Below are 24677 nucleotides of genomic sequence, written 5' to 3'. Positions count from 1 at the left end.
ATTTAATTTCTCGACAAAAATTTCACTTCCACAAACAAGAAATGATTCATCCTTAATTCAATTGAAAATAATGTATAACCACCTAGTTTAATTGTTATATGAAATTAAAACTAATTAAAGTGAAAGATAATTCATGATCATATCCAAACAAATCCTCATGGTGCTCAAATGTAATTATCATGTTTGACTTGTTCAATATCACTACAAAAGAATAATCTTTTTAAACCAATATTATTCAATTTCTTGGCAACGTTGTTGCAAATTAAAATGTTTAACACCTTGCAATATGCTTTGTGCAATGACAACTACCGTCTGCCTACCATACCTTCCAATCCTTGCACAAGGCAGGACAAGCTCTCCTAGAGCTCTTGTTTGTCTTGATCTAAAAACAGATGATCTATTTGTCGTCTATTTGAATTGATTATAGTTGAAAAAGTGTAATTCTACTATATGTTTAAACACATCAATAAGGCAGTAATTAATTCAGTTATATGCTTGTTTTCAGACACTAATTTCTAAAAATCTGTTTTAATTGTTCCAATCCAATTTTTTGCTGAGTTAATTCCAAATTTTTGCTGTCAACTTTTCAAAAAAGGGAAACAATATGGCCAGCCAAGTTATTGGCAGAGTAGAAGTTTTTCTACCATGCAATCGATTCATTTAATATTTTCAAACGGCCATATAAATCCATCACGATCACGATCGACTTGCAAGTATTTTTCACTAACCATCCATCATAGTTCTGGATACAATAGAAAACTAAACTTCAACAACTTTTGAAAAACCCAATGTAATGTATCTGTCCGTCCATCATTTGTTGAGATTTATTTAATCAGCGTCTTTCATAACAATGTTAAGGTTAGTGCTCTGATGATTTAAGGTTAGACTGTAGATAGGTGAACAAGAATTATTCTGTATTTAAACCAGTCCCAGACTTCAGTAAGGAATCCTTGTGTGCGCTTCTAAGGTCAGATCACCTTAATAAACTACTTTCAGCAAGCTTTTTCACTTCGAAAAGTTCACAAAATGATTGTGTCAAATTCAAGATGCTTGTGGGATGGGAACCGGCAATTCCCCCTTTCAGTTGAAAAAACAAAACCAAACAAGAAGCCCACAAGTTAATTTTTTTATTCTGTTAACAACTATTTGAAAACAATACTCGAAAACAGCAAAACATCAGAGGTGGAACATTTAATAGGACAATGCAATGAAAATAAAAGCATGGGGATAAAAGAACAAACAACCGTCTTAAAGGTTTAAGCCAAAGAAGATTAAGAAGGCACAATTTATAAAGGACTCATTGATATTAAATTTCTTGAAAGTCATAATCGTTTAACACAATGAAGGTCCTTTTCATCACGCCGGTGTCAAATAAATGACCATCGCCCACACAAAGGCATGCTCCGGAGAATGTCGCTTGACAAATAGGCACAGCTAAGAGAAGCGTCATAAGTGCATGCATAAGCATAATGATACAAATTATACAACAAGCTCATCTTCAAGATACGCATACTCAAATGTGAATTCTGTCTTTATCCTCTGACACCTGCAACGTAAAGAAAATACAAAGACTCAATTTGAGCTTTAGAAATCAGAATATTAAAAGCAGCTGCTTTCTTTTTTATCTCTGAAATTAATGTAAATTTTGATATAATAAAGGTGGTGTGCAGTCACAAATTTGTCAGTAAAACTAGTCACAACTTTGTCAGTAAAACTGCTATATTATATAAACTAACGAGTAATGTTGCAAATTTATAAGTAAAAATTGCTACATTATATAGACGAGTAATTTCGCATAAGTAGAACTGCTATACTATATAAACTAAACGGTAATGTCACATACGTAAAAACTGCTATATCATATAAACTAAAGAGTATAACTCTCTCTGTCTTGTATAGGCTAAAAGAATACCATGCAGATTTGGAACTTACAAACAAATAAAAAGAGTGGAACTCCACAATTTGTATGAAATCAAAAACACAGCACTTCGTACAAATCATTGGGAGGTGGCAAAGATATATCGCTGCATAAATATTAATATAATCGACACATGAAGATAATAAGGATACGCCATTGTATGAAGTTTGGTGGCTACTTGTAATGAAAACAAGACGTAAAGATATAACAACAACGTAGCAGTGCTATTTGCTAGACTCTGATAGTGGTTTACGGTGCTGATAAAAAATATGACATTGGTCCCATGTTTGAAGTTCAGAATGCCAACAACCTACTTATAAGCATTGATATCCACTGAAATGATGGAACTTAAACCGTGTTAATCATTGCGCTAAAATGATGTGTTCTGTTAGGGATTAAGTCCCTTGTTTTTTAGCCCACCAGTTCACAGCTCCGGCTCATAACTTTAAAAAGAAAATTAAAAACTTCTGCATACAATTCACTCTACACATACAAAGACAACAAAAAAACATAAAAAGGCAATTCCCGAGAGGCGGCATCATCATGGAACACTGATTTATATTATTTAAATAATAAGGGTGAAAGAAAATTATTTTCATTTCATTGATTTAGATGTTTTTGTTCATTCTAGCAAGAGAATGTTTCGTGCCAATCATTCATTGCTCATGAACTATGGGTCAATGGGTCAACGACTTCCACTCAATAACTATGCAGTTGAAACCTAATAAAACCATCGTGATTTAGCTGTTTGTTTTTTATTAGTTCTGACAATAGTTTGCACTTTCCCATCCAAGGGATTGTGGTGTAACAGAAATTGGAAGACACTAGTGCTAGTATTGTCCAAATTAAAAACATCCTGGGACTATAAGGTGGCCTTCTAACACCGGCAGATGTGACAAGATTGTGATGCAGTGAACATGGAGTCCATTCAAATATGATCTATGTTTATGAATCATAAGAATGAGCCATTTAAAAAGAAGTTTTCACCTTGCCGACGCGACGCCAAAGTTTTAAAAAAACTAAAATAAATACTTTACCCACTCGAATTTGAAAAAGAAAATGCATGTCTCTTATATTAAGCCACTTTCCCATGTCAGTTTGGCCAGTTCAAAACTTTCAAGGTATAATTGGAACTGATAAAGTAGACGCATCATTCTCTGATTAATGTTTATGAAGCAACTAAAGCACTGGTTCGGATGTGGGTTCAACATTCAGGTTTAAAATTCAATCAATTTTTTTGGGGGCTGGGTTCGGATTCATTTTGGGTTCATCTGCACTAGAATTGTTTATTTTATTTTATTTTTATATTTAAAATTATACTGCAGCAAATAAGTTCATACACCACTATATGAAGTGCAGGCGTGTTTTCGGGTTGGGTCAGTTGGATAATAAATCAGATTACATTTAAACCAAAAAAAATGCCTTTTCAAAACAATAAAAACATTAAAAAGTCAAAACATTTTTTGTTGCACGCTCAAATTCACTTCAAATTCCTCCTCAGTTCTTCTATCAACTACAAAATTTGCTCAACACTCGCTCAAATTTATCCAAAGTCCGAAAAAAGAAAATCTGCAGGGAATTCATCAGACAAATGACGAATTTGACAAGAGCCGGAACTGACTTTGAATTAGCTACAAATCGAATGTCGAATTTGCATGCTGAGGGGCAAATATGGTAACTTAGTGAAGCAACACAAACTCAGAGATGATAAATATAAGGGTATCTTAATGCAGATGCTACAAAGATAACATAGAAGCAAGATAAGACATTTTCAGCAAGATTCTTACTCGACCAACTAGCTTAGTACATATGGAATCACACCTAATGGTCTTTTTTCCAGTAAATAAAATCTTACAAAGAAGCTCACTGAATTTTTTGTTCATGGTAGCAGCAAGAACCTACATATTTATCCAAAATAATTCATTGAGAAATTACAACAAAGCACAAAACTTGAAAAATATCATACCAGCCATGTTGGTAGTCATCATGCAGTATGTTGAAATCGAAGTACACATATGTGCCCTGTTCATATTCATCTGTTGTGACTTTCGGTTCCTCATGTCTCTGGAACCATGTATTATATTTCCTATGGTACCTCCATGACTGTTTCTTCAATTCTCTTGCTGCTAAGTACTGCTGATACGTATTCTGTCATTTTTCAAGCCAGGATGTGTCTTTACTAGATAAATAATATTCAATATAAAGAGCTTGTGCTGATTTAGAAGCATTGAGTATTATTCTTATAGAATTGTACCCTACCTGCTGGTAGTAAAAAGCAAAAAAGAGCGTATCTGTGTCCAAGTGCTCCCAAAAGGCAGGATTTTCAAATATAGGCAATTGAACTTGAGGAAAGCTTGCAGGTGTTACAGCAGCCTGTCTCTGCACATTTCATAGATGATGAAACAACATAATTAAATAAAAGACCTAAAATATAAGCATGTCAACCTTCAATATCATGCATATGAATAATACGTTTAAGCTTCTTTTTTGACTGCAGAGGAAATCTTACGTACAGGTACATAACTCCTCAAGCGCTCTGAATCTTTGGATTGAGGAAGCTTGTGGTATGCTGCATCAAGCATCTGGAGATTGTAAATATGATCATGTGCTGCTCCAGAATTGCCAATTGAGCCAACCAAATTATCACCAATAGCACCAAGGTCGGAATTGCTTCTCCGTCCTATAACACCATGACCAGAAGAAGGCTGCACAGGCTGCACTGGAGTCAGATCTGCATCTCTTGAAAGTTGACTGAATTCTGCCAAAGAACCTGGCCCCGCAACCTGCATAAAACACTTGATTACTTTAAAAACACCTTTGAAACATATATTAAAACTAATAACACACACATTACTCTAAAACTTTGGAAGCATTATATCTTGTTATGATTTACTTTCCAATATTTTTACTCTCAACTCGGACAACAAACAGGAATTGTGTGCAAGGAGTTTATATGCCATTAAAATTTGGATGCCACTTGAAAACAGAACATAGATAAGTGGCAGAATTCACAAGAGTATGACATATATTAAAACTAATAACACACACATTACTCTAAAACTTTGGAAGCATTATATCTTGTTATGATTTACTTCCCAATATTTTTACTCTCAACTCGGACAACAAACAGGAATTGCGTGCAAGGAGTTTATATGCCATTAAAATTTGGATGCCACTTGAAAACAGAACATAGATAAGTGGCAGAATTCACAAGAGTATGACACAATATTAAGGTATATTTAAGTAGGCTGTAAATATTAGACAGCATATTTGTTGTGAAACAAACTATTTATGGTCATCTCAAACAGAACACTTGATTACTTTAAAAACACCTTTGAAACATATATTAAAACTAATAACACACACATTACTCTAAAATTTTGGAAGCATTATATCTTGTTATGATTTACTTTCCAATATTTTTACTCTCAACTCGGACAACAAACAGGAATTGTGTGCAAGGAGTTTATATGCCATTAAAATTTGGATGCCACTTGAAAACAGAACATAGATAAGTGGCAGAATTCACAAGAGTATGACACAATATTAAGGTATATTTAAGTAGGCTGTAAATATTAGACAGCATATTTGTTGTGAAACAAACTATTTATGGTCATCTCAAACAGAACACTTGATTACTTTAAAAACACCTTTGAAACGTATATTAAAACTAATAACACACACATTACTCTAAAACTTTGGAAGCATTATATCTTGTTATGATTTACTTTCCAATATTTTTACTCTCAACTCGGACAACAAACAGGAATTGTGTGCAAGGAGTTTATATGCCATTAAAATTTGGATGCCACTTGAAAACAGATCATAGATAAGTGGCAGAATTCACAAGAGTATGACACAATATTAAGGTATATTTAAGTAGGCTGTAAATATTAGACAGCATATTTGTTGTGAAACAAACTATTTATGGTCATCTCAAACAGAACACTTGATTACTTTAAAAACACCTTTGAAACATATATTAAAACTAATAACACACACATTACTCTAAAACTTTGGAAGCATTATATCTTGTTATGATTTACTTCCCAATATTTTTACTCTCAACTCGGACAACAAACAGGAATTGTGTGCAAGGAGTTTATATGCCATTAAAATTTGGATGCCACTTGAAAACAGAACATAGATAAGTGGCAGAATTCACAAGAGTATGACACAATATTAAGGTATATTTAAGTAGGCTGTAAATATTAGACAGCATATTTGTTGTGAAACAAACTATTTATGGTCATCTCAAAGATCAAAAGCATTTCTATGGTATGTAGCAGCATTGGGCTTAACTCTAGCTAATATATATGTTTTATAGCAAACTTCCTACCCGTGAATTATTTGTCACAAGAATACAGTAGTAAGACAAATCATAATGCTGACAGATCAATAAATATCTAGTGTAGCCATTGAAAAAACAGTGCAGGTGGCCTTACCAATGTTTCTCCTTTTTCTCGTAACTTTCAGTCTCTTGATTGCGTCCTCAAGCATTCTCTATCTAATAGAATCAGTTAAGCACACTGAGCTCAAGCAATAAGCATCTACCAGACTACTTCTATAGTCGCAACTTCAATGCAGATAGTGACTTACCTTAGTCATTTTGGGTCTCGAAAATATTCTTCAAAATTCAAGTTACTAGTTCCTGGAAGTATAAAATTCATATATACATGGTTGCTATCTTAAGAAGTTGTTCTTTCCCTCAAGCTTCTTCAACTTATCCTAAACCTCGATAATAGAGCTAGTGCTGCTTATATTGCAAGACTTTCATATATATCTCCAGACTATTGTAACATCTCTTCCTGCCCACTTGGCTAAATGTTGAGGCTTTGCCATCAAATCTTCTTCGTTCCAGATATGTTTTTCATTTTACATTTGTTTATTTCACAACTTTGTGGCCCTTTTTTTCTATTTTTCATTTGTTTTACAAGAAACCCAAAGAAAAAGATCTAATACTAGAGCAGCCATAGGGTCTTCAAATAATGTGGATGTAGCAGGAGCAGCAACCTCCAACCCATCTGAGTGCCCTTCCCAAGCCCTCAAAGAGTTTGCAAAAGACCCATTCAACTCCAAGAAACCTCTCCTTCAATTTGAAACAAGAGTAGACAGATAAGGGAAAAAACAGGGATAGTAGGGAATGGGAGTAGCAGTTGCGCCACAAATATTATCTTGGGAGCTATACTAGAATCTATTGTCATCTTTTGTGGATAGGTGGTAACGGGGTCAAAGGTTGCCAAAAAAATAACACAAGAATAAAAACTTAAGGCAACTAGATTGCATGTGGAGGGGGGGGCATTAAAAGGGACTTTGATACAGAACATGCAAGCAAGTATGCCTTTGACTCATCCTTCTCATAGGAAAGAAAGTAACACACCCACTCCCACTTCTAGTAAAGGAAAGGGAAAAAAGACTGATACAGAAACAAATGTTGTTGATTTGTTTAATTTGCAAGCACAGAGGTGGCTGAATCATCTATTGAAAATTTTCTTTTTGCTCATGCTATACCATTCCATATGTCACATTCCTCATATTTTAAACAAATGTGCAAAGATATCTATGTTGTTGGTCCCTCATTTGTACTACTTGGAGAAACAAAACTGTGCAACACCATTCTTGATGGCAAGTACTCAAAAGCATAGTTGAAAAACTCAGCAAAAGAAAACTCACCAAGCCCAAATAAAAATTCTGAAAGAATTAAACTCGGCTAGTTTTTTTTTAAAGAAAAGTTTTTAAAAAAATAATTAAAATATAATTTTAAAAATTCTGAAAAACTTGCTGAGTACTAGGCACAAAAAAGAACTCTCTGATTACTTGCCTCATATTTTAAACAAATGTGCAAAGATATCAATGTCAGAGTTAACGGAAACTCCTTTGTCCTTGGGCGCAAGTATACCCATATCCAATTTGGAAATGTATCTGAAACTGCCCGGATACACGTTGAATATTGTACCCATGTTTGCCTAAAAAAAGTTGATTTTGCAAGTGTGCCAAATACTATGTAATTTCATTTTTTTAGATGTGGCGTAAATCTTCCCAAATTTAATTTAAAGAACTTTATTAATACAATTGTTTTTAAAAATGGTATAAACAAAACCCACACCAAATGAGAAAGACAAATAAAATGTTTTTCTATTTTTTTGCATATTGTAAAGTGTTAAATTAAGTTATAAATATTTATGTAGCATTTATGTGTCAATATTGTTTTTGAAGTATCGAAAAAATTCTTTCATAACTTAGAAAATTGTGTTAAATATGTGTATGCGATATTTATTAATGTCGTATCCAGCCGTATCCATATTGGGGATCCTAAAAAAATGGTTGTATCTGTACCCAATACCTTATCTGTATTTCTATCCGTATCCATATCAATACAACTTTGATCAATGTTGTTCGTCGCTCACTTGTACCACTTGGAGAAACAAAACTGTACACCATTCTTGATGGCAAGTACTCAAAAGCATAGTTGGAAAACTTGGCAAAAGAAAAAACTCACCAAGCCCAAAAAAGAACTCGGAAGAAATTTGGGCTTTTTTTAAAAAAACTCAGCTAGTTCTTTCTAAAAATTATTTAAATGAAATTATTAAAAAATTATTTTTAAAAAAAAATCTGAAAAACTTGCTGATTACTCGGTGACTTCCTTTTTTCCAAGCTGCGAGTTTTCCAACTATGCTCAAAAGTGAGCATTATAATGGGGGATATGAGACAAACATGGTTGAGGGATGGATGCTCAATCATCATGGATAGGTGGACCAACATCAAACATCCACTCATCAATCTTATTGTCACTAGCACAATGGGCTCTTATTTTTCTTAAGATTGTTCAGGGAAAAGGAAGGATGCAACCTTCCGATTTTAGATTTTGCGAGATGCCATAGAAGAGGTTGGAAGTGGTCACTTATTCAGGCCGAGTGCATAACTTTATTGGATTGATGGTGGAGGGTGCTTATAAGCACATTTTTTGGACCCCATGTTATGTACATGCATTAAACAACACCTTGAAGGACATTGGGAAAATTGACTAGATAAATGCAATGGTGTCTGAGGCTAGAGATGGCAAATGCTTATTTACAGCCATCACACATCTCTTGCATTGTTCAGAAAAATTTCCTCAAGCCCGTGTAAACTAGATATGCTAGCTACTTTATCTTGTTGGAGAGGATGCTTGACATTCGAGAAAGCCTCCAATCAATGATGGTCAATGCAGAGTGGAGTAGATGGCATGAGTCCAACACACCAGAGGGAAGAAGTGTGAAGTAAAGAGTCCTTGATAATGACTGGTGGTCCACAATGAGGTAAGAAATTGTTGTTGATTTAATAAGATTATTTCTGATTTTGGCATTATATTGATTTTATTATTTAAAAATTAAGAATTTTAAACTTCAAGATGTTTCTGACTTGTAATTTATTTGCACTTGTAAATAATTTCCCCCCTTCATTGAGTCTGTTGTATGGGACATTAGATATGTTGACACTCTCCTAACCTTGGAGAGAGTTATGAGACCTTTTATAGCATGCTTGCGTGGATCAAGAGAACTATTCTTAGCAGGGACCCTACTTTGGCATTTGATGCGGAGTATCTTAGGCCCATTGCGACACGACAGTGTTACATTATGAAACCTCACTTCGCATAGCAGCCTATGCTCTCAATCAAATGTGATATGCACTAAGACCTAGAAGAGTGGCTCCATGAACCTAGAATGGTGTCCTTCTAAAATCATCTTTACAATGAAAATGTTCATCATCACAATCAGCTTGAAATCTTTTGGTTGACACATGTTTGTATGCAATGCCTAATGTGTTCTCCATGAAGCACCTTGGATAAAATGCAATTGTTAATCTTGAACTTACATTAACATGCATTGCATTTCCAAGCGTTGCACAAGTGCAACTACCAGTCGAATGATGGGATTGGTTCAAATACAAAATTTTAAACTTCAAATATTTGTCTGAAAAATTCAATCAAGAACCATTTATTACTAACAAATTTCCGAAGCATGTATGGGACTTATGTTACAGTTCTTTAGATAAACTAATTACCCCATTGAACTAACATTGTTTTTTCAAATCATTCTTCAACATCCTTGAGGCTGAAAAATAAAGGTGTTAAGAACAAGAAGATTTCCACAATCCATATGAAACTATCTACTTTATGTTTCTAGATTTGATTGTGTAACTGATTTTTGCATCATGTTTCGGATCACACTTACTGATCCATCATTAGGGTGAAAGAAAGAGAAAATCAGGAAAATGTAAGAGAACATCTAGGAAGCATGTATGGGTTTAGTCTTCTACTTCTCTTACATTCTCCTGACGTTCTCTTTCTTTCATCCTGTTGATGGATCACAGAGTGTGATCCAAAACATTGATGCAAAAAACAGAAACATGATTGAATCTAGAAGGATGAAAATAAATAAAGGTGTTGTTGACATGTCTGAAATGCCTTTTGCTTGCCTTCAGCTCCAATTAGTAGTAGAATTCATACAACTTTTGTTATGTAAGGCATATATCTCCAACACTTCCCAAACACGTGAAAACTAATTTCTTTTTGAGTATAAAAGATATCATATCATATAGGAATGTTTTGATTGGCTCACTTCACAGAGTTTGTTGTGCAAATCATTGCTGATTAATGTACCCCATCTAATGTGCTACTTATTCTCATTAATATTGCATGAAATGGTATACCATAGTTGGAATTCTCTTGCAGTTGGAATCCCAAAAATTCTATTCAATAGGGTGCTCATAACACCAACTTTTTCAACAAAATAACGCCTTTTAAGTGTCTTTGGCATTCATTTTACAAATGTTTGAGGATGTTGCAGCCAATGTTAATAACCTATCTGCATCATTTTCACAATATTCCTTGGCTGTTTCAATGTTATTTCTAATACTCATTGCAATCAAAGATCGCAAGCATGTCGTAGTGTATTGCGGCATTCTTTGTAACACTGCTTCATTTGATGAGTTCGGGGTTTTCCTTCATAATCTTGTTCACAAGTCATTAAGAATCAGACACCAAAGCAGTTCTACTCTCTCCAACATCCACTCCTGTGAAAGAATCATTCCTATCAGTATGACCTAGATTTGTGTCAAACTTATGAAAGAGCTCAGATGCAATTAGACAAAGGGATGTGACTCTGTCACGTCCTTAATATGAAATATCTATACGAGCATTAGAAAACCAACCTACTAATAAGACATCACAATATTCTACAAATATATCAAACCTAAGAAGTGAATAATGACTATGAACAAAGGTATTCTAAAGGAATGTGTAGTTGAATGATAGCATCAGAATATCTAAAGATCCTACAAGTCATACATGTTACCCTATGGTACTATGCCAAACATGGTATATGGCTCGATGAATAAAATATTCCACTGGTTATCAGCTGACTTAGACTCGCATACAATCTGTGAAAGTCGCAGTGGTGAACAACGGAAATAAGAAAGGACAAATGAAATTGGAGTATTCAATATCAATAGCTGCAAATGAAGAAAGAAAATGATATACAACCCCTAAGACATAAATAACATATATCGGATTACTATGCATCATTATAGTCTAAAGATGTGGTGAAAACCCATCATCGATGTCTAAGGAATACCAATTGTGAATATTTGCATCTACTGTATGATGTGGTGAATCATTAAGGGTGATTTGTTAAGATAGCTACAGATAGAAATATCAACATTTTGAATAGTACTCATCTTAGATTCCAAATACACGGAATTTTACACTACCAGTCATTGTGGGGTACAGAGCCATGAAGGTGGAAATCAATAAATGCATGTTAACCTCTTTTAAACAGCAGTGATGCACTTACATGAATTATCGATTATCATGAACAATACCCCACCAGATTTGGTAACTATCAACGTTATAGCATTTGATGAAGTCTGCAACTAAGATCAAATCTTAAAAATACAGATGAGACCTTCAGATTAATTAAAACCACTAAGCAATCACCAATTAACTGAATTGCCAGTTCGGATGCAGGTTCAACATTCGGGTTCGGAATTTGTTCAAGATTTTTTTGGGATGGGTTCGGGTTTGTTTTGGGTTTGTCCGTACAAGATTTTTTTATTTTTTTTTTAAATATATATGTAAAAATATGCTGCAACAAATAAGTTCATACACCACTATGCTAATATAAAGCAATTTAACACCACATATATTAACAATTTTGTTTGAATGTCATGACAAAATGTCAAAATATACCACCATATGAATGTTTCCGTTCAAAAACTTTAGAACAAAAATGTCAACATTACTAATCAGTAATCAGTAATCAGTCATCAACTCATGCGATCAAATATCAATGTATCATCAAAAATCATCAAATAATTCATCATCAATAGGCACTTGCTGATTAGAAGCACAATTAGTGCCACTAGCATCAGCAGTCCCAACCGTAGTCTTAGTCATAGCCTCAAGATCGGCTCCATCATCACTATGTATCTCAGGATCACCATCTTCAATCAAAAGTGCATCAAAGTGGACTTCCAACTCCACAGCCTCTGGTTTGACATCCCATTGTTTTGTCTCCCCATTTTTCTAGGTATTCTCTTTGTGAGTTGTGAGCCTCAAGTCTAAATGCACAAACATCAAGTTATCTTCTTTCTTGGAGTTTAGTCTTTTGTGTTTTATTGAGTGGATGGTGTATGTGCTGCAATTCCTCTCAGATGATGATGAACTAGCAACTTATCAAGATTTGCAAATTTACCAACAAGAAACTACGAATTAGAGTTTTGAATATTTACCAACAAGAAACTAAAAATTAGAATATTAAGATTAAAGAACTTACTTGAGATAAAATTTTGATGACAATGGGCTGCAAGTGTTGGTATCTTTGTCCATGGAAGTACCACCATTTATGAGCATGAGCGTTATTCTTGTCTTCAAGAGCATTGAGACCACAATCATTGGTGCTCATGAAACTCATAAATTCAAACCTCACTGCAAGTCATAGGTGCTTAGGAAAGAGTCTTTGAAGGGTTGCCTTGTACCCTTGAGCAGCTTCAAGATCTTTGTATGGGTCAACTCTAATGGTACTCCCCTTGAGAATTGATTGGTTATAGAACCTAGGGCTCAATGCGAAGGCAAGTAGATGCAAAAGGGTTGCCATTTTTTTCCATCTCTCTACCATGATTTCCTGAAGCTCCTTGAAGAACATTTCATCATGATCTTGCTCTTTCTCATTTATGATATTTCTAATGTCCTCAATCATGGAGTCAATGCCATCATATACCTCACCCATGCAAGGCCTATCCATCTTAGTGTATCGGATCATGCTCAACATAGGCTCGGTGATCTTCAAAAGGTACTCAACACAATCCCACCAAGATTCGTCTAGTATCAATACCCTTTTGGCAACTGGCTTGGCACTATTAAATTTCCTCCATACGCTCCAATTAACATTGGTTACCATTCTAGTCAATGCGTATTTAAGCTTGACAAGGCGTCTCAAAATAATAGTGTTGGAGGCAGAGCAGGTCTTAGCAACCTATTTTAAAATCAAAACAATAATAGATTAAAATTTTTAAAACATAGAAAGTTTATTTAAGTGACTAGATTTTTAAAACATGTTTAAATTTTAAATAATTCAACTTACCTTCAAGAGCTCCAATTTTGAGAATTGTTTGAATATGACTTGTGTCATATGGTGGTTTGTGACAAACATTTGGATCTCTTGTGCCTCTTCATACATTTTTTTTATCAACTCAACCAATAAGCCAACAGCCCAACAATTCTTCGCATTGTTGGTTATTACTTGAACAAGATTCAGAGGGCCAGCTTGCTCAATAGCTTAGATGAGAATGTTTGCAATGAAAGGACCATCCTTTACCTCTTCTTCACAATCCACAACTTTCAGAAACATTGCACCTCTTGTAGACACTATAATAACATTCGCCAAAGGATGGTTCCTTGCATCTTTCCATCCATCTAATACTATTGTCACACCTAGTTCGACCCATAAATCCTTGATGGGCAACATGGCATTCTCTATACAAGCCACCTCATCAACCAATAAAGTGGTGCATATCTTCTCATAACCAAGCCTCTTGAACCCATTTGGAGCCTCATTAACTGCCCTCACCATGTATTGCCAATATGGTGAGCAAACAACATTACATGATAATCCATTTGCATAGACACATTTGGCTATTGCTTGATCAGTAATGTCTCTAGCTTCATTTTGGAATGATGATTCCAAAGGTCCCACTACTCTCTTACTTGCAATATGTTGTTGAGAACAAGAGGTTCACTAGGAGTAGTAATTGAAGACATAGATGACATTTTTCCTTTCTTTAAAGGCCTGCCACTTTCTAACGAATGTGAAGAATTTTCCCTCCTAGCAGCTTCCTCCGCTTGCTTCTATTCTTGAATGTATTTGTTTACAATGTGATTTGGAAGGAAGGTTTTACGTAGCACTCCGTTTACTCTTGGCTTCCCAATTCAAAATTTGATGTCTTTTCGAGGAATAAAGCACAAAAGCTTTTTTACTCTAGTGTAAGAGCTACTAAAACCTCTTTGCAATGGCTACAAATCCACACGTAACCTCCTCCCCCTGGCATTGGTTGAATCATTTGCACATGTTTCCAAAGTGGGGAACATCTGTCAATTTGGAAGTGAGGGCTATTGGCAACGGAAGCACTTGCAGCCATCATAGAATCTACAAACAAACAAAACAAGTTACAACAATGAGAAGATAACGGCAAGCACTTCAAATAGATAACAATGAACACAAATCGTCTAAAGACTAATACAAACAACAATATTAGTCTAATACCTACTAATTACGACAAGCACTTCAAATAGTCTAATAGATAATAGGGAACACTAATTACCAAAGAATTAAATAATCATAATTATAATATTATGATTATTCAATTCTCTGCTAATTAGTGTTCACTATTATCATAAATTTGTAGGCCTACTGCTATACAGTATGAGTATATTGTAACATGATTATTATAAAATTTCAAAACAACTAAGAAATTAACAAAACATTAAAATATTAAATACCTAAAGTAGCATAGAGTTTGACTGTAGAGGTTCACAACTTAGTGAATGCAGACGGTGGTTCCAATGATTTGAAATATGCCTCTACGTAGGAAGTTTGCCAAACAACCTTGCCTCCACTAAAGAAAATAAAACACATCTAGATTCCAAACGATTAATACAAACTACCGCTGCCAAATATCCCAAACTACCGCTGCCAAAAATGATAAAATCCCAAATGCAGGTTGCAATATGCATTGATGACAGCGTTTTAAGTTTTAATATGCCAAAATGAGATTTTAGGTTTCAACATGCTCGTAAAACGCTTTCTCTAATTTGAAAAGTCAACAAGATGACATGGTTCCCGAATTCGCCCAAATTCATTTCACATTCCTCCCTAGCTCCGTTGACAGCAACCAAATTTGCTACAAATTCCTCAACCAAGGTCCGAAACAATGAATCCACAAGAAATTCCGATGGCAAAAAGCAAATTTGTAACGCCTTCAAACTAACTTCGAATCTAAATGAATCGAATGTTGAATTTCATGATTTCTGAGCGAATATGATAACATAGCTAATTAATAATATTGGTATAATAAACTATTTCTACAGGGATGCGATTTCTAGAAATGAGAAGATGTGACTTGACAAACAGACATCTGTTGAGAGGTCGAAATATAATTTTAAATCAAAACACTTCACCAGGGTATCAACGACACAAATAGGAAGAATATAAAAAGCAAAAATATAGTCTATAGATATTTTTGTATAAGGAATATTTGATACCAATATTAGGTCGAAAGTATTTCATTATGGAGACTCGAAACTATGAGTGAGTATATATGCATTAATATATTAATGATTTAATGTGAATTTTATAATTACCCTACTAAATAATGTCAAATATGTTGATACTATAATGACTTGATGAGGGAAGCATTTATATGACTATCCAAACATTCTAATTAATCATGATAAGAAAAGTGAAGTGGTTATTGCTGTCAGGTTTTCACACCATAGCCAAAAATTTTGGGGACCCGCTTTTTCAGGTAAGCCTTGGCAATTTTCGTGAGTGCTAGGAATTTTTCGATTGCCTTGGCAAAATTTGGATTGGTCCAAAGGTTTTTGAATTGACAATTTTTACACCTTGGACGCCTTCGCGGCGCTAAACTTGATTTTTTGGAACATGTAATTTTGTCATTAAGCCTAGCAGGTTTCATACAATAACATTTTTTTGGATGGTTATAATGATATCTGGTAGAATAAAATTGCAAATTTTGCACTAAGACAAATTTTTGAAAATTTGATATAATTTATAAGCTTGAACATTTTCAAAATGAATTTTAGATATAGTCGTTTTGGAAAATCTTGAATATTTTCAGTGAAAAAAAAATTTGTTGGTGAATTTGAATTTAGAGTTTGAATTTCGGTTGTCAGGAAAAAGATTTATTTTGTTAAAATAATTGAAATTGGATTCAATTGCAAAATCTCATTAATTCGGTTGAAATTTTGCCTAGAGGATTTTAGAAATGTTAAAGGAAATTGGTAATTTGGAATTGAAAATTGATTTTGGCTTGCTAGATTCAATTTTAATGATATTTTAATTGCCAAAATGTTGTTAAATAAAAAATTTGACATATCTTAAGCTCGCTTTATTTCTATTTTGCAATTGTGGATCAAACTGGCAATTAAATGGGCCGATTTCACTATGGGGCTTAATCATTTTCATGATTCATTAGAACTGGGCCATCTTTGGAGTTCTAACTTAAATTTTGTTTCCCTCCAAGTAAGTCAGCCCACTCTGGAGATCAACTGGAGGATATAAGAAGGGGCTTCCCCCATCTTATTTCCTCATTCATTCTTTCCTCCTCTTGCAAGATTGGGCGATTTTCTTCTGAAGGGGCGAATTTTTGCCCTAAGGCGATTTTTGGGATCTGATTTTCCATTTCTTAGCAGCAATTTCTTCCTTCAAGTTGGGCGATTTCTGCCCTAGGGCAATTTGGAGGGGCAAATCCGATTTTTTCAAGATTGAGCATTTTTGGGCTCTGAGATTTCCTTCTTTGGCAGCAAATTCTTCCTCTAGGTATGGAGATTTTGTTTGGGGTGGAGGGCAAGTAATTTTGTTTGGGATGGAGGCAAGGCGATTTAAAGTCTGATTTTTTGCATTTGTGGGCGAGTTTGGGAAGTCGAAATTCTAAAAGGGCAGAATTTTTGCAAGCAATTCATTTTGGAGAAGGATTAAAATTTCTGAAATCTGATCTGAATTTGAAGGGGCTCGATTATTGGTAAAAGGCAGATTTAAGGTAAGATTCTCATTCATTTATAGAGGTGAAGATTGGTTTTGAAGGCGGATTTTATTCCTTGTTCTTGCTAAGTTCATTTCCCTTATCTTCTTCTTGCACTTTTCATCCACCACTTCATCATTTCCATTGATAGGCTGAAGTTGGGAGATATAAGTGTAGATTTCATGATAGGACACTTGGAGAGGTAGAAATATGCTAGGTCGCCCTATGATTGAAGTTGGGAGATATAAGTGCAGTCTATCCTAAGGTAACAAAGAGGCATAAATAAGTGGTAGTCTCACTCTTAAAATTGAAGTTGGGAGATATAAGTGTAGATTTCATGATAGGACACTTGAAGAGGCAAAAATACGCTAGACCACCCTAGGATTGAAGTTGGGAGATATAAGTGTAGCTCATCCTAAGGTAACGAAGAGGCAGAAATAAGTGGTAGTCCCACCCCTAAGATTGAAGTTTGGAGATTGATAAGTGTAGAGATAGGATTTGGAAAGGAAGAAATAAGTTAGATTCCATCAATAGTAAGAAGTTTGGAGATTGATAAGTGCAGTCCATATCATTTAGAGCGAAGGGCAAAAATAAGTGCTTAGGATGGTAGATGGTGGTGCAAGCAAGAACCCAACGGGAACAAATGACAAAAAAGACGAGGAAGACATGATGCCTAAGACCACCTTCTTCTCGAAAGTGAGGCAAATGAGTGATACCAATATCGACACAGTGAACATGGTACAGTTGAAGGATAGATTGAAGGAAGGACAATACCCCATGGCAAAGAAGATCTACAAGAGCGGACTTGTACAGCGGCAGCTTTCCCTCCTACCTTGCCTTGTCTGAAACTGGTAATGGAGTGTGCATCCCAATTCTACCAAGTCCATCATTTTTTATGAAGGGAAGAGAGTGTTGGCTGACATCAACGAACAAGTGGTCGAAGAAGTATTCAATATTCCCCAGCATAAAGACATGACAATGGTAATGATGGATCAGGGGGCCAAGTTCTTTCAGGATAATCAAGAGGCCTACTTCATTTATCTAAAGCAGAATTGGTTACATGAAGGCAAGAAGGGAGTTACCAAGTCGTCAAAGCTCACTAAGTCAGATTTCAAATCGGCATATGGCGACCTTATTGTGCTTCTCAACCAGATCATGGGCGTGGCTCAAGGTATGCAATTCGAGAACTGGATGTACTATTTTATTGATGAAATTGAAAATGGAAAGAGAAAATTTGATTGGGCTAGAATTATAAGTGAAAATTTAGAGTTACAACTAAGGACAGTGCAAAACCAAATGCAATTCTACATGAGATCCTATCTTCTCTATCTGATTGTGAGACTATATAAAAATCTTAGACTTAAGACCTTAGGAGTGATTGGCAATGGGTTGAGGTAATGTTCGGTGCATGAGTGCTATCCATAGCTTCATTTACACAACATCAAAGATTATAAGATGTTTTATGATACCTTTGCCATGAGGACGGTAAGGATATTACAAGGGACACTTGCTAGGAGGCTCTCATTGGAAGCAGAAGCAAAAGTTAAGAAGTATGGGAGTTGGTCAATCCAATTTCCGCAATTCACATCCTATTAAAGTGGCAGGGAGTACAATTTGTCCCAAGAGACTTCCAAGGTACCCACCCGACAAGATAGTTTTGATGGAGTTGGCTAGGCAACTTGAGCATTATGACAAGATGATGAAACTTACAAGTGAGACAGGGATTACCTTCTAATTTGGAATAGGCAATGACACTTGCCCCAATCCTATCGACTTTGCAGCTACAGAGGAGTTAAGAGTGGTATCATCTAGGATGGTATAGTGAAAGACAAGGATTCTATCCAAATAGTCTTATCAAGGCATCTCACGAAAACACATTCAAAAATATTCCTCCTATAGAAGATTTTTGGGCCAATGCACAAGATGACTTTCATGTGAGAAAGCTAGCGTTCTCAAGATTTTCAGTGGGCATGATGAGGGCAATCAAATGGAGAGGCATGATATTCCCAATCAACTGGAAGATGATGAAAATGTACTAAGAGAAGATTATGATACAATAGCCTACAACAAAGAGTAGTTAAGAGCAAGAAGAGAAATTTGGAGGTTGAGAAAAGTAAAGAACATCAAGAGCCTCCAGCAAAGAGACAGAATGCAGGGCCATCAAGGGAGAGCATAATTGAGGCTAGGAGCCAAGAGGTTAATACAAGTGGACAAGGGGTTGCAGTAGAGGTAAGCTCTGATTCGGAATCAAGTGGTTATAGTGACAGTACTGAATACTCTCCTCTCTCGGAGAACCAACATGGGGATGATATGACAATCACTAATGAAGAAGAGGATAGGCCAATTGATGTTGAGGAAGTAAGCAAGGCACCTGAGGCCGTTGGTGATGCTTTGCTAGTTGAACTGAATCCAAATTTGGAGAGATGCACTGCATCGCTATGGTTAGGGCAAATGCTTATGAGGAGAGGTGGTGACTATCCGAACAGTTGAAGATATTCAAGGGTTAGTGGAAAAGGAAGATAGTGAGAAACAAAAACAAATTGCAAAAACGGTGGGAAAGGTAATCAGGAGCGATGATGAGGGTCACTGAAAGGTTCAAATTGCTATACCAAAGTTTAGCAAGGCAGTGGATGAGATTGTAGCCTAGGAGTATGAGATAGTAGAGCATAACTTGGGAAGAGTCATGGAGGACATGGAGTGTGAGGAGATCTAGGAAGGCATGGTTTCAATTAGAGAAAGGTTGAGGAAGGTAAATAAGAGGATAGTAAAGTTGGAGGCTGAAAATAAGTATTGGAGAGATTGCCAACCCATCCAATACTTGCATTAAGCAGCCCTTTCGCAAGACAGCAGAAGCAACATAGAAGAGATATCGGCTCAGTTGCACGAAATCAATGATTGGATTAGTGATATAATTCAAAATGGGCAAAATTTATTGCCTTCCTTTATCCCGATATTCAAGTCATTGGTGTCTATTAGAGACAAATTCAGAACATTTGAAAGGGAGTGGAAGGATTTCCTTCCAATCAAGGACTTAGCCATTCCCAAGCTACGAGAATTTTTTGGGCTACCAAAGAGGTATTTGGAAAGAACCAAGTTGGTGGATGAAGGAGGAACGAGTATGATGGAGTCTTGGTATGTTGCCTTGACCATCAGATTGAGGATACTTGAAGAGATGCAGAATGAGATTGCACAGCACAACCCAAGCGTTGACACTTCCATTTCAACCATACTGGGCGATGTTGAGGTTGCATTTGATTTTGAAAATATCAAAGAGGATAGCATCAATGAGACAGAGTTTGAATCGAGATTGGATGAGTTGGGGAAGGTTGCCATCAAGAGGAAGCATTTGGGCACCCTTGCCTCCCTCAGTGTCTTTATTGGATATGCGAAAGAATATGAGAAGGATCATAAGAAGACACCACAAGCAGCGAGCAACATGATGAATTCAGCTGAGCTCAAGATGAAGCACATGCCTTGCCCTCCCGTGAAGGAAATTAACAGGCTAGCCAAGTTCATTGCCTTGGCTAGGAAGATGAAAGAAAAGGGTAGAATTATATTAGAAGATCATTTGATGTAAGCCCAAGTGGCAAATTCTCCTTCTTGGGTAGGGTAGGTGTCTAATTCTGATTGGCTACCATTTTGGTGCCTTCTCATTGGTTGCCACTTTTCCTTTTTTTCATTGGCCCATTGATGAGGTGGCATCTTCTCATTGGCTGATGGGGTGGCAACCCTAATTAGGGTTTCTAGGATTCGATCTGGATCATTGATTTTGCCTCTTAATCTCTACTGTTGGTTGTAATTTTAGCCCCTATATAAGGCCATTTGCTCTCATTTGTAAATGGTTGAAGAAAATTGTTTCTTAAGATAATACCAAAATTGCTTCTCTTATCATTGGTGTGACTTGCATGGTGATTAGGGACACTTGGTGTTATTGCATGGTTTCTACTTCCAATAGTTAAAGTTAAATTCCATTGAAGTTGTTAAAGTAGATTTTATTTCAAGAAAGTTGTTAAGAGTGAGTAAGAATAGATGGATAGTTGTATGGTGATATTAGTGGATGTTTGATAGGGATCCATAAACTAGGCCACTAGCATCCTAACGACTTGTTAGAAAGCCTTGCGTGGTAATCTAGTATTTTTTCCCTTGAATCATTGCATCTATGGAGGTAGAGCCATTGGTAAGCTTTCATCAGATTTGATCCTCATCCATTTGCTAATCTTTCCATTCCTAGGAGGAGAAGTAAAGCAACAAGTAGTTTAGTAGTTGGAGTCCATTCAAGAAGAAAGTTAGAAAATTTGAGCATTGGTGGACATACCCTCCATCGTCATGCCATCAACATTATTTGGTGTTAGCATACATTGCAAAACTAGATTTCATCATCATCATAGCAATAGTTCAACATCCTTGAAGGAACAACGTAAGCCCGCCTACGTGATTAACCAGCAAATCACATTAATATAACTAAGTTGGTATCCACAGGTGTAAGGAACCTTGGAGTTTTTCTCATGTTCTTCATGAGTATTTACTTTTCAAGAAAGGGTTGAGTGCTTGGTATTCTATATCAGGTATTCAATTCCTATATGTTACGTAGTGGTACAAAACTAACATCAACAGTTATGATTGAAAAAATGGCAATGAAGCCACCTTCTAAGAACGTCACCTCATGGTTTTGACCAAGGAATCCCCATGAGGCCAATGGGGGGGGGGGGGGGGCAAAGTGGATTGCCTTTGGGCTAATGAAGGAAAAAAATGGAAAAGAAACCTCGCCTTCTTGCAATCAGAAGTGTCTTTGCAAATGAGGGAATTGGAAACAAATGAATTCAAACTTGCAAAGGTACTTGGTGTTATGGTAAATCGATATTGTAGTTGTATTAACAAAGGACATGAAAGCTCCTTATATAGATTTACAAAGACGAAGTTTCTAAAAGAAAAAATCATGAACTAAAAACAGAAATAGAATTTAGAAATTACTTAATAAACTAAAGACTAAGATGACCATTAAAGAAATATTATAATATTCAAATACCCTCCATTAATGGTCACTGTCTAGCAGTTGTCTTTTGATCACATATTCTTAAAAACATTTTGTTGTTGCTGAGACCCTCTCTAGATCTGCCAAAATTTGTCCCAAAAAAACAAACAAGGGTGCCTCGTTCTTCAAAATGCTCAGCAAAAAAAGACGAGAACCTACGATTGACTCTGCCACTAAAATGAGTTTGTCACCAGTTCTCCCTAAATCAGCAAAACATCTGACCAGAAATCATCACAAAACATCCAACCTAATGTTGGATAACAAGGTTGCTTGTTCCTGGAGACAAACAAAACATTGAGAACAATGAGCACGATTTTGACGAAAAATCAGCAAACCCTCCAAACTTTGCTAATGAGAACAATGCCCCGAAACAGATTGCAAAAATCTATGATTTTTTTTGGGGAGATAATTTGGAAAAACCAGATACAATTTTTTAGGTGAAATATCAATCAAAACCAAACAATAGAATTTGAAACAGGGATCAAACAAGGAAAAAGCTTTGTTTTCTAGGGAAAAAACAATAAAACCCAACAAATAATTTTTGAGGAAATAATTATAAACCCAACAGAGGAATCCCATGCAACTTTGCGAATTACAGAATTAGCAAATTTTTTAGGGAAAATAATTATGAAAACTTATTAGAAATGTTTGAAGGGAAAAAATATGAAAACCCATCAAAAAAAATTTAAGGGAAAAAAATTATGAAAACCCAATAAAGAAACCTTTAGATGGCAAAACAAAAGACTTTGCATGGTAAAACAATACATGCAAGTAACAAAATGCACATGGAAAAACCTACAACTCACATGCAAGTACATGCAACCTTCGAAAATCAGAGACTTTTGCCCAAACCAAGAAATTGGGCAATCAAAGCCCTCAACTAAGCTTGCAATTTCCAGCAAAAATCTTCTAAGACAAACCAGACTTTTATATACCTTTAGCGATTTTTATTTCAAAAAATTGAAAAGAAAAAAATGGAAAATTTTCCAGATTAGAAAAGGCTTGAATTTTTCTTTAAAAATTCCCCAAAATTTATGATTTCCCATCAACCTGCTCTAATACCATGTTATGAAAAATCGATGTCGATGTAGTTGTATTAACAAAGGAGATGAAAGCTCCTTGTATAGATTTACAAAGACGATGTTTCTGAAAGAAACAATCATATAAGAAGAAACAATCATAAACTAAAGGCAGAAATAGAAACTACTTAATAAACTAAAGACTACCTAAGATGACCATTAAAGAAACATTATAATATTCTAATACTTGGCAGCTTCAGCTTTTTGAAAACCCTCTTGTTAAACTCTTGGATTCAAAACAAGGATTTTTCATATTGAAGCAAAGTGGGTGTGAATTGTTAGGTCCACATAAGATTTTGGTAGAGGAAAATGCAAAATTGGGGTTCACAATGAAAAATAATGCTTATAGGGGTATAGATTGGTTAGCAAACCGTGTAATTAATGCAAAGATTTTTAGCCTACATTAGTGAAGAGGCAAGGTTTCAATGGAGTTTTGCAGAACCCTACAAATATGTATGAAAGTTTCAAAACCCTGGTATTTACTAAATTGTGATCTTTTGGGGTCCATGTGTAGTTGTGTGGCAACTACAGACATGCTTGGAAACTGTGCATTCCCCTTTCTTTAGATTTTGGCAGACTTTTAAATTGTACAGCTAGCAGTGTAGAAACAACATGACTACATGAAAAGTATGCAATTGTAAGGATTGTTAGGTCCTATGTAGTTTTGCAGCTGCAAAACGTCTATGGAAGCTTGCCATAATAGAATGAAGCAGGGTTTCAGAGATGCCATGTAATGTTTCACTACTACAAACTTTGTAATCGAAGTCCAGATTCCCACTTGATATCATTTTTACTCTGGAGTTTTGCAGAACCCTACAAATATGTATGAAAGTTTCAAAACCCTGGCATTTACTAAATTGTGATCTTTTGGGGTCCATGTGTAGTTGTGTGGCAACTACAGACATGCTTGGAAACTATGCATTCCCCTTTGTTAAGATTTTGGCAGACTTTTAAATTGTACAGCTAGCAGTGTAGAGACAACATGACTACATGAAAAGTATGCAATTGTAAGGATTGTTAGGTCCTATGTAGTTTTGCAGCTGCAAAACGTCTCTGCAAGCTTGCCATAATAGAACGAAGCAGGGTTTCAGAGATGCCATGTAATGTTTTCACTACTACAAACTTTGTAATCGAAGTCCAGATTCCCACTTGATATCATTTTTACTCTGTTATTTTGTCAATTCTTGAAAAAATTTGTACCTACGTTGCCAACAAAATTTTACAAGACCAGTGCAAAACTTGAGAGTCAGCTATAGGACTGGACAAACCTAACCTAAATAACTTGGGCAATAGGCTATTTTGTGAACACATGAAAGACATGGAATTTTTAATGGCAGTGTCACTGTTTCAG

At 35.5% G+C, this 24677-nt stretch overlaps 1 protein-coding gene across 2 annotated transcripts in view; it reads right to left on the bottom strand.

The window, feature by feature from the left end:
* Window positions 1–1285: 1285 nt before the first annotated feature.
* The window catches only part of LOC149570445 (transcription regulator NOT2/NOT3/NOT5 family protein), a 111699-nt gene continuing 88307 nt past the window's right edge, over window positions 1286–24677 (bottom strand). For both annotated transcript variants that reach the window (XM_089823093.1, XM_089823094.1), the window contains exons 13-16: window positions 4432–4701; window positions 4178–4297; window positions 3885–4066; window positions 1286–1546 (exon numbers count right to left, since the gene is read on the bottom strand). In XM_089823093.1, the coding sequence (XP_089679219.1) occupies window positions 1480–1546; window positions 3885–4066; window positions 4178–4297; window positions 4432–4701 (639 nt within the window). In that variant the 3' untranslated portion in view covers window positions 1286–1479. The remainder of the gene's footprint in view (window positions 1547–3884; window positions 4067–4177; window positions 4298–4431; window positions 4702–24677) is intronic.

Source organism: Cupressus sempervirens, chromosome 3, assembly GCF_028749045.1.
Source record: "Cupressus sempervirens isolate cs-2001-9-10 chromosome 3, ASM2874904v1, whole genome shotgun sequence".
NCBI classification, from domain to species: domain Eukaryota; kingdom Viridiplantae; phylum Streptophyta; class Pinopsida; order Cupressales; family Cupressaceae; genus Cupressus; species Cupressus sempervirens.
This window is presented reverse-complemented; position numbering and strand designations above follow the sequence as displayed.